This window comes from Rhipicephalus sanguineus, chromosome 7 (assembly GCF_013339695.2).
Source record: "Rhipicephalus sanguineus isolate Rsan-2018 chromosome 7, BIME_Rsan_1.4, whole genome shotgun sequence".
NCBI lineage: Eukaryota > Metazoa > Arthropoda > Arachnida > Ixodida > Ixodidae > Rhipicephalus > Rhipicephalus sanguineus.
In genome coordinates this window covers 127,772,597-127,783,838 of record NC_051182.1, presented here as the reverse complement: position 1 = coordinate 127,783,838, position 11,242 = coordinate 127,772,597, and the positions used below count along the sequence as shown (strand labels likewise).

The 11,242-nt window shown below is 46.3% G+C and overlaps 1 protein-coding gene across 1 annotated transcript; it reads left to right on the top strand.

Annotated features, from left to right (window-relative positions):
* Positions 1-1,715: 1,715 nt before the first annotated feature.
* On the top strand, positions 1,716-11,018 carry LOC119400894 (uncharacterized). Its single transcript, XM_049417497.1, has 4 exons — positions 1,716-1,832; positions 3,047-3,108; positions 7,128-7,250; positions 10,842-11,018. Exons 1-4 carry the CDS (start codon positions 1,790-1,792, stop codon positions 11,016-11,018), a joined length of 405 nt encoding a protein of 134 aa, XP_049273454.1. The 5' UTR covers positions 1,716-1,789.
* Positions 11,019-11,242: the final 224 nt, after the last annotated feature.

The window sequence follows — 11,242 nt, the reverse complement described above, 5'->3', positions numbered from 1 at the left end:
GACCCCTAAAGTGCTGCGCACTTAGAACAGACGTGGCTCTGTCAAAGGACTAATATGTTCCTTCTGCTCGTATCGCGATCTGTCTGTACCGAATTGCTTCCTTAAGTCATGTCTATATTTAATAAATGCATTGACAGAAAGAAAGAAATGCAGACCTCGCTCTGTGGCAGAATACTCTGGTGCCACGCAAAGTGCCTGAGTTCAAATCCTGCTCAAACCACGTTCCTTTTTCTTTCTGTCTCTCATTGAGAGCGATAGATGTTGCAGACACCGGTGGTGGCAGCAGCGGGCAAGTACGCCCCCCAAATCGGTTGCTGTTGTACCTCACAACAGCTTTCGCTGCAAAACAATGCCATGGTCGTGACATTAACTGTCCACACAAAACGGTTTGCAGACCAAGACAAATGTTGGTGCTTCAGTGGTCGGTTGCTTACAGCCCGATAATGGGCAACACTGAAGGCGACAAAATTGTGGCGGGGTTACTGCGGGCTCATCAGAACTCCCGCTAAAACCCAGCGTACGATCGTAAACTTCATTTCGTGTCGCTATAAGCACACCGTAATGTGCGAGTCACACCAGCTGTACGAACGATCCAAACGATTGACCCATGTAGCGATTTCCAAGACGCCACCGTACATGCAACTACGTCGTATTGTTTTAGACGTCGCGTACACAAGCTCGCTCCTAAAAAACTGTTATGCTTGTTACTGCGTGCATTTGTGTATTCTGCACGAATGGATACTTTTCTGCATCATTATGATTTTCGCATATGGCATGGTAAGACGGGGCCAGATAAAGGTTTTCAGCCCAGAACGCACGGGAACAGCCCACATCGTTGGCCAGCCCAAGAAAAGAGTACAGGCTGTTGTCTCGAGCTGGTACCTTAGAATTTCTCCCGCCTAGAAGTACGTAATAGTCAATGTTGATATCCGTTACAGGAAATGGGGCTGAAGTCGCAAAGAATGCTTCGCATCAGAGGTGACCACATCAAGCAAACTTGTGTTACGTCAAAGCCATTTTACACAGTGGTCCACAGCTAAATTAAACAACGCAACGTGTACGGTCTACCGGGCGCCCTATTCATCCGGCGGCACCAATGAGTTCCGCGAAGGCACAGCGAGCACTGTAGGCCATGCTCTTTCGTCGTCCGCTACCGTCTGCGGCCGCACCCAGAATCGTCGCGAAGCAGGCTGTTCATGCGACAAAAGAGCACCACGTACGGTTCCCACTGCGCTGCGCGAAACTCCCTGCAGCCTCCACGAAGACGTGCCTCATAATCATGTCGTGTTTCTTAATGTACAAAGCAAACTAGCAAAATTTTCAACTCAGAGGTAAAAGCTCGAGTTAGAAATTGAACTCTCACTTTCAATGGGCACATAAATGTCACCGTGGGACACAATTTTATAGAAAAAAAATAAACTCAGAGCACTCTAAGAGACCGTAGTATAGGTTGTATCGGTTAATCGATTTGAGTTCATTAAGGTAAGCACTGCCGTAAACTTTTTAAAGGGCGTTCCCTACTGAGTGTCACCACTGCTCCCTACCCGAAGAGATCACGTCCCAAATAACTTGGGTATGACTCGACAGGTGTAGTTGGCGTGTAGAGGTCAGCTAACTAGGAAATAATATCGGAGAATAAAAGTCAGGAAGGTGTGGCGATAAATGTGAAACCCAATACCATTTCTCTTCCTAAAAGAAACTGACGGCACGAAGAAAGCCTAGACCAATATAAAACTAAGACAAAGAGGTTGTTTGGGCACGCAGAAGGAAACCCGTCACGACGTGAGCCATGGGCGCTCTATGGATTGCCCTTGCCAGCGCTGTATCCACAAGTAAGTCTCTTTTGTGTGAAAGTGTTACAGCTATGATTAAACAGAAGCAAAGAGACAGAGAGAGATGACAAACGAAATCTATAAAAAAAACTTGGAACTTTGCATTTCACTCTTGATTATATGTACAGCCATGATCATAGGTTCCGAAATGCCTGCCCTTTCGTGGAAGCCGTGATAAATTGCTCCGTATATCAGCAGTGGCTACATGGAAGTTAAGGCGTCGCGCTGCTAAGCTCAAGGGCGCAGGTTCGATTCCGAGCCACTACAGCCGCATTTTGATAAGGGCGAAAGGTAAAAACACCCGTATGCATGATTTGGTTACATGGTAAAAAAAAACCCGGAGGAGAGAATTACGCCGTGTCTCATAATCATATTGTGATTTTGTCACATGAAGCCACTGAATGTATTGTTAAATTTCTCTTGAGATGGTAACCATTTAATGCAACGGCGCTGATTTACCTTTAACTTCAGTACCATCGAGGGCTTGAGTATATGTATACCTACGATATTTTAAGTAATACCGATAATTACAGACGCAGCCAATATCTGGCACCATTCGTAACATTCGTGGACAGAGAAAACACGCTTTACGAAGACGTCTCATGAAGTCTTTGCAGCGTAATTGTGGTACAGCTTCTTTACAGCGTTAAAGACGGAGCAGCAGTAACACACTGAAATGCTTTGGTAACTAATTACGGCTTCCATTTCTGTGGCAATAGAACCCAGTTAAAGTACAACAGAATACGACGACAGAAAATCCGTACGTCTTGTGTGTTCGGACATGGCATGCTGTTGCAACCCTGTCATTTTTCGCGAGGCTCTGTTTGGGGTCTGTCGTGTCAACCGGGTTCTGTAGTGCTCCGTCAGGTATTTCGCTTTAGTTCAGGGACATTTTTGTTGTGAAAATTCGATGTCCGTTGTGACAGCACATTTTTCATGCAGATATTTCTTGTACGTAAGGTCTTTGTTGTAACGACACCCAAGCGACAGAATTCACTTCTGTTTTCACGACAGAAATATCTGTTGCCAATCAAGAATTAGTATTAACTGCAGAGAAATCTTGTACCAAAAGTAATTTCTGTTGTCCTCATGGCAAACGTCTTGTCGTTTGTAATTGGGAAGTTTAAAAAAATTGCCCCATACTGTTACCGTAGTTTTTTTCTTTGTGCTAGCCATAAAAATTCGCACTACATCCCTGTTTTATATCGTTTCAGTCATAGTCACCACAGAGGTGATGAGCTCAGAATTCAGTTGCGGTCCATTCTGTCCTGATCTGGTAAGTATCCCGCGCTCAAGAAGCGCTGAGAGACATTTCACAGCTTGATGATCGGATAATGAGGCCGGGACCACGAAAGAGGCCAGCTGAAATTACGATGTCTTGACGAACGTTCTACCTGGTGCGACTTCAAGTTAGAATGTTCGCCCATATCGTTCACTGGATTTTCCATAGTTACACTGCAATGCACCGAGACAATGCTCCCCTCACTGCACGACTTTCCTTTTCACTTATACTGACTATAATTTTGCTGAGGAGTTTTCACTCAGTCTATGTTGCCGTCTACGTCGGTGCTGCGATTGCAAATGTGAACTAATAAGGTGTTTTGCAAAAATTCTCTTTTCTCACAAAAAGCTTTTGATGTTATAGGAGAAAATTTTTAACACAATTACTTTAAATTTCCATCACAAGGTCAGGCCCTCCAGCAGTGTTTTATTTTACGTGTCTTGCCTAAGTTATGCGGTGCCGTTTAACCACACATAATGTCACGTGGGCGAGGCTGCTACTTTATCTCACATGCTCTGGGAGTGCGGGTCGTTGGGCCCGAAGTTCACCAAGGAAGAGTGGGACGCGCTCCTACGAAGGCCCGTCTATGAGGACCGAATCCTGGCCGTCCAGCGTGCCCGTGATCGGGCCGGCAGGCTAGACCTGTCGGTCCCGTCGTGGGATTAGCCGTGTGCGCGATTAATCGCGTTTGGCTGGACCAAATAAACGTTTATTCACTCACTCACTCACTCACTCACTCACTCACTCACTCACTCACTCACTCACTCACTCACTCGCTCGCTCGCTCGCTCGCTCACTCACTCGCTCACTCACTCACTCACTCACTCACTCACTACTCACTCACTCACTCACTCACTCACTCACTCACTCACTCACTCACTCACTCACTCGCTCACTCACTCACTCACTCACTCACTCACTCACTCACTCACTCACTCACTCACTCACTCACTCACTCACTCACTCACTCACTCACTCACTCACTCACTCACTCACTCACTCACTCAATGTCACGTGCTCTGGAACTTATGCCCTCCTACATCGTTGCTGGCTGGCTACACAAGACTGAGCGTGTAGCACATTTAACGCGGCAACGTTAAAGAGCTCATTTCGCAGAAATCCCGGTATGGGCATCGGTGACGGTGTCGGCGCCGTTGGTTGTGAGCGAAAATTCGAGATAGACGCAAATAAATTAGTAATAGAAAAATCTTATAGGACCGAGCGAGAATCGAATGCAGGCCTTCTGCGTGGCAAGGTGTTGTACAATATAGCCATGCCAGTGCTTGAAACTGCTTCGTAAAAAAACGCTGTAAGAATTTTAATGTAGTGGTAGGAGTCTCCTTAACCCATATATGCCCAGTGTCCCACACACAGGACGCTTCTTTGATGCACTCTAACATCGCCATTTCTTTAGCTGATGACTAGCGCCACCTACAGCACATCAAGCAGGCCTCATTCTCAACGTGTGCAAGCCTACACATTGCTTGCTTTTCATGCTGCCAAGTGCCGACCGCTTTCTCCGGGCAAACGCGTGCTTTGTGTGAAAGACGCCATGGAGAGGAAGAAGCGCAATGTCGGTGTGCACGTGAAATGTTTCAAGGCTTACCACACCCGTACATAGCACCCCTAATGTCCGGTGTCCTATATGTATAGGACGACTTGAAAAACAGTGTTCTGTTTACCTGCATCTTAACACAGCGCACTCACACGAACACAGAAGAATAAGGAAACGACGACACGAGCGCTGTGTCGTCGTTTCCTTATTCTTCTGTGTTCGTGTGAGTGCGCTGTGTTAAGATGAAGATATACCAACTTGCCCAATTAACCACCTTACTGTTTACCTGGCAGTAAATAAAAAAACTTGTGCTTTCTTTTGAGGGTGGAAGTACACTTTTTGTCAAAAAATATTTGTTTTGTCATTTTTTCTGAGTTTGGGCATATATGGGTTAAAGGGGTCATGAACCACTTTTCCAAGTAATGATCTAATGACATCAGTATCGGAGTTTATAGCCTCCCGAATCGATTGCTGCAAAAATTTCTCGAATCCGGCCGTCAAGAATGAGCGGAGTTACGGGGGTTTGGCGCACGCTCTCAGCGCTTTCTCTCTTTTCTCGTGCCGACGAGTGCACTGGAGACTAGACAGGGAGGGATGGCACGGGGGAAAGAAGTTACGTCAGCGCGCGTCATGAAACCCGATCGCTCTCCCGCTGTGATTCGCGTGCGCGAGTGCGGCTACCGTGTACTGAGGAGTGCGGCGCCGGCAAGTGGCGGCACCCCGAGGCAAGAAGCGCATCTTATCCGAACGCCACTCTCGATTTATGTCGCCTATCGGCCAATGAGAATGCTGTGTCTTTTGCGACGCGTCGATGCAGATCGCGATGTCAACGGGCAGACGCCCCGCTGACCGACGAGAGTGAGAACCGGCCTCTGTTTGAAAAGAGGGCTCCTGAGAAAACACCAACTTCGCGTTGCGCTTGTAGCCTTTACGCGGCGCGCATGACTGCAATATTTGGCTGAGCAGTTCATAGCCGTGTCAGCTTTCCGCAGGATGTGTTTTTTAAACACGCCCAAGGGGTGCTTCATGACCCCTTTAATACTGTAATATTGGGTGGCACAATCGTAGAACCGCACCAGCCGTCAAAACATCTGAATTACGCAACGAGTGGGTGGTTTGAAGCTGCCCACCCATCAAAAAGTGTGCAGCTGCGCAGGTCGGACGCGTAGAAGTACTTGCCAATTTGCAAATGGAAGAATTATGACTTAGCGGGCGCTTCGCCGCTGTACTTGCAGTAGAGATTCTAGGATAGTTTGAAACGGCCAATGTTACGCGCATAGACGTTCGTCTCCTTGCGACACGATTGAAGGCGATGCGCACACGGGGTCCGATTACGCTATCGTGTTCTACTCTTGAAGGCTGGCTCAAACGTGCTCCCAGTTTTGTTTGTTTTTGTTTGCTTTTTTACATATCAAAATGGCAATAAAATCTCACTTTCTTCATAATACCGGCAACTTGGCTCCTGCAATCTCTCAAGGTAATATAGAACTTACATAGAGTGTTTTCAAAAAGGAGGCGAAGCAAATCAGGTAGCGAAGAAAGCGCTGCAGGGCATATTAGCTTGCAGGAATAGCTGAACAACTTGGCATTATGAATAAATTGCTTTCTACGAGTCCATTTCGCGACACTGAACGTATCGCGAGGGTAGTCGATGTTTAGGAATGCTGAAGAAGTATACGAATAAGAAAAATTATGCGGAGCCAGCTCTAGTTTCCTTTCACGACTAACAGTGGTTTGTGCAACGGAACTCAAAATGGAGGTCAAACAGAAGACAGACAGGGACGTCGCTGTACTAACAACTGAAATTTTATTTCTATGCGCTCTGCTGTGTGCGCCTGGTGTCGTTTCCACGAACTGTTTTTTCATCACTGCTATCACTGAAATCATTGTTCAATACATTTTGACGAATGTTCGCGCTTCGTTATTTATTTAGCAGCGCACATAGAAATAAAATTTAGGTTGTTATATACAGTGACGTCTTTGTCGGTCCTCTTTTTGTCCCTCATTTTAAGTTCCGCTACTCGAACTAGTGTTATCTATGAAGCTACCAGCTCCCGGTGAACACCGTTTTGTCGTTTCAAGAATGCGTGAATCGCAGTTTACAACAACCTGTTTTTTTTTTTTTTATTGGAATAAAATTGATGAAGGAATTATCGCCATTTTTTGGCGAAGGTGACCCCTTATCGCTTGGCCGTTAGAGGAAATAAACATAAAGTCTGAAAAATAACGTAATCTTGCGTTCGGTTCATCTTCAGTCATCGAAAGCCTCCCAGTTCATAGCCTGCCTAAACAAGCAATTTGGTAATAACTGCTGAAAACAGTCGTCCAATCGTTGGTGGTAACGCACTTGCTGTAGAGTCATGATATCCTCCGTAGCGTTGCGCACTATGCATGATACGGATATGCAGGTACCTCAATGTAGGTCAGCGATGAAGGACCCATGTTTTTTTTTTTTCAGAATGCCACAATGAACTCCTGCGTCACGATTTGTCCCGACAAAGAACAAGATGAAGCTCCTTTCGATCTTCTCGCGATGGCCCTGAGGCCGATGGGGAGATTCAGAAACGGGACGCCGTGCTGGGTATCAGTTTGTTTCCATACTATTTCAGTGCATAAAAAACATCCTGCGCCTGCTTTCTAGAACAAATGAGCTTGAAGTCGCCAGACGCTTCCAGTGTGTCACGGACAATATTCCAGGAACCTAATGCACACAATTTAATAACGTTCGTTTTGCTATGTAACATTAATTGTCGGGGTTTTACGTCCCAAAACCACGATGTGAATATGCGAGACTCCGTAGTGAAGGGCTCGGAAAATTTCGACCACGTAGGGCCCTTTAACACGCGCCTAAATCTAAGCATACGGGCCTCTAGCATTTCGCCTCTATCGAAATGCCACCGCTGCGGCATGGATTCGATCCCGCAACCTTCTGGTCAGCAGTCGAGCATCATAACCACTAGACCACCGCGGTGGGCCAGTTTTGTTGTGCGAACAGGCTGCTTTTAAAGTCTCTTGCAATGTAAGCGAGTATCAACACAAGAAGTGGCACGTCCGACTGACGGGCAGACAGCAGAAATCATTTAAATAACCTGAAATAAACCACGGAAACGCCCTGCGACGGTGCTTTCAGCGCCAAAAACAAGTTACCTTGTAGGCAGTGCGCCACTGTCTTATTAAGTAACGTTATGTGCCCACTTTGGGAATTTTTTAGCGACTTTCCTGTTACTGCTCTACTTAATCTCTAGGTTACTTTAAATTGACAAGTGTGAAGAATGCAAAAAGTAGAGTACCATACACTGCTGCAGTTTGGACACACAATTATTATGATTAAGTGCTTATAGTGATGTTTTGTCTCTACACATATATACATATTACGCGTTGAAACATCCGACTTTATTTATTCGCGCTCTATTTTGTGTAGTGTGTTATGGACCTGGAATTTTCCGAATTCCCTTGCGGTTAGGTATGTCAAATCGACTCGGCCATGCCTCGCACAGAGAGGCTCATCCCAGCGGGACCGACAGCGTTCGGCCCACTGACGAACGAGAAAAAAAGATCCTAAATAACTGCGCCAATGCTTTAATGAGAACCAACAGACAATCAAGCCAAGGAAAGTATAGGGCGCGTTATTTGTAGTAATTGCGACGAAATGACAACTTGCCGCCGGCAGGGACCGAACCTGATTTCCCTTCTTACGTTAACTCCGTCATTAGAAGACACGGGTTCAGATACGACACAACTATATTTTAATGCCGTAAAAATGCAAGTCTGTAGGATAAGACAAGTGTGAAAATGGTTCACCGAAAATTGATAAACAGAACGAGCTCTATGAACAATTTTTTTTAATAGATGGCATAAAATTAGCGTGGCGTGGTTTTCAATTCACTGCAGTGAGCAACTAGGTGCTTCACGAAACGACAAAAGAGCCTTGCGAACATTGAAAAATAAGATTCTGCAAGTTGTACTGAACCGGCGAGAGTTCTTGAGAGAACCTTTTAGGCAGAAGCTGAAGTATCGCATGAAAAAAAAATCCAGCCACTTCAACGCCGTGGAAACCATCGCACTTCACTGTGAAGCTGTCGCCCCGTTCATCAGAAATTACATTTTCCTCCAAGTGCCGGCAACGTTTTCACCAAGTACTCTATATATCCCCCGGCTGGCCTGTCATAAGCATTTCTGCTCGTAAGCCCGTGTTTTCACCAGCAAAACAGCCGACATCGTTGTCGGCGTCGTGTCGTCACTATAGCGCTCGGCGTCTCGGGCGGGGGTACCACGGTCGCTCAACGAACATGACAACTTGCAGTGAAAAAGCGCCAGTGAAAACAAGGAACCAGGCGAAGAGGAACGACACGTACACAGGGCGCACTAACAACTGAAAGTTTGTTCATTAGTTGCGCATTATAAGTATACTGGCTGTACATGAATAAACAAAAGATAGGAAAATACAAGAGATATGATGGAGCATCACATGGGCACTTCTACTGCTCGTGCAAAACGGGTGCTATCACAGATCCCACATATTTATCTGAGAGCATAACAGATGCCATGGTGACACAGAGTTCACCGGGCTTTTAGATGTGAAGCATCTTATAGCGGAGTTCAATCCGGTGGTGGTGTGCGGCGTGACCACCCTTACTGCGCAGGCGCAAGCCCTCTCCACACACAACCTCACCCTCTCCGCATTCCCTCTCTCCCATCCCCCTCTCCCACAACCCTCCCCTCTCCACTTTCCCTCTCTCATTTCCCCTCTCCTATTACCCCTCTCCACTTTACCTCTCTCCCTCCATTCCTCCTCTCCACTTACCCACTTCACTTTCCCTCTCTCCCCTCTCCTCTCCACTCCCCCTCTGAAACGCGTGCACTACATGCCGATACGCTGCTTCGCATCGCCTCAGGTCCTCTTTAGCGGGAGATGGTGTGATTTTTTGTCTCTAAGGCTTCAACAAACTCCCTTGTTAACCTGTCAGTTGATTTGGAAATGATGCTATAGTGTTATCAAATTGAGGTGCGCATCCGAAGTCCCTATAATGAATACCCACATGCCCTCACATCATATTTATTGTGTTGTATTTATGAACTTTCAATCTGTCATTTAGGCACCTTCCTGTTTGTTCTATGTATGACGCGCCGCAACACCAAGGAATTGCGCAAACTACATTTTTAGTGCACTGTACAAACCTGCTGCGACGCTTCTTAGTGCATACAGGTTTATTATTTCCTTCATTAATTGCCCGACACATTTCTGCTTGATCGGGTGCGGTAAGAACCACCTTCATTCCCGCCCTTTCCGCCAGTCCTTCAAGTTAAGCGAAACGGAATGTATGCATGGAATAGCGGAGACATGCCTTGTACTATACACACTACGGGAGACATGTTCTTGCACTCTCGCACGGTTGGCGTTAATGCCTTGCTTTTTGAACTTGAGCATTTTTTCTGCAACGCTAAATAGAATTGCTCGCGGGTACCCCGTGTCAGTTAGACGACGAACCTGCTCCTCGAAACTACTTCGCATCCTGCAAACGCATGACTTTTTTTAACGTATTGCCAAAGGATGAATAAACGATACTGCGCTTGTTGAGCTTAGAATGCGAAGAATGAAAGATCAAAACCGTTTTTCTGGCTCTAAGCTGGAGTGCCTAGCACTGCGCTTACCCCATCCGTGACCACTCTCTGCACGCAATATTACCGCGGCCCGTATGGTGCATCGTGCTCATTTTGTGACACCCCAATCGGCGATGTGACTGCCACACACTTGTTGTGGACTTGCACAAGCCTACCACTATAAGCCGTCTTCGCCACCTCCGTGCAACGGGCCTCAGGCCTTGCCGACCACCCGACCTCGACCGCTGGATCCATGGACCTTACCAACGATCATTATTAGACATTATACCCGAAGCAAATTTGCATTTGTATTTTTGACACCACCAATTACTATGCCTAAGGGCAGGTTTTCGAAATTAAAAAAAAATCTGTGGGAAACGCGAACATAACGCATCCGGTATTACTACTGCGCTGCGGACGCCAAATCAAGGACAGACAGAAAGGGCGGATTTGTGAACATTAACCAGGAAAAATGTTACCTCAAATGAATTTACGTTTTGATAACTGTGGAAGTACTCAAGAGCTCGGAGTGCAGACTGCTATTGGTTCAAATGCGGTATTTGTTTTTCAGCGTGACGATGGCAGTGGTGAAAAGGGAGTCTGTTGTGACGGAGAGTGTGTTAAAAATGGTACAACTGACACCTGCAAGAGCAAGATGAACAAATGTAAACTTCAGGAGACAGTACGGCAGCAGGGAGAAGAGGCGCAAAAGAAATGGAAAGAAAGCAAGAAGGACACCACCAACTAATGCCCCAGTCTTCGCCCCCACGAACCAATGCAAACAGGTGTACATAAAGATACTCATCTTTACCACGACAAATTGGCCAAATAAAGTGATAAATATAAAGAGTGTGTGTGTGAGAGTGAGAAGTATTGAGAAAGAAACGTATTTATCTGGCACTATAGGCAAGGAGGACGACGATAGGTATATTCCTCAAGGCAGCTACACTGGTCTGCGGAAACGGAAGTGGG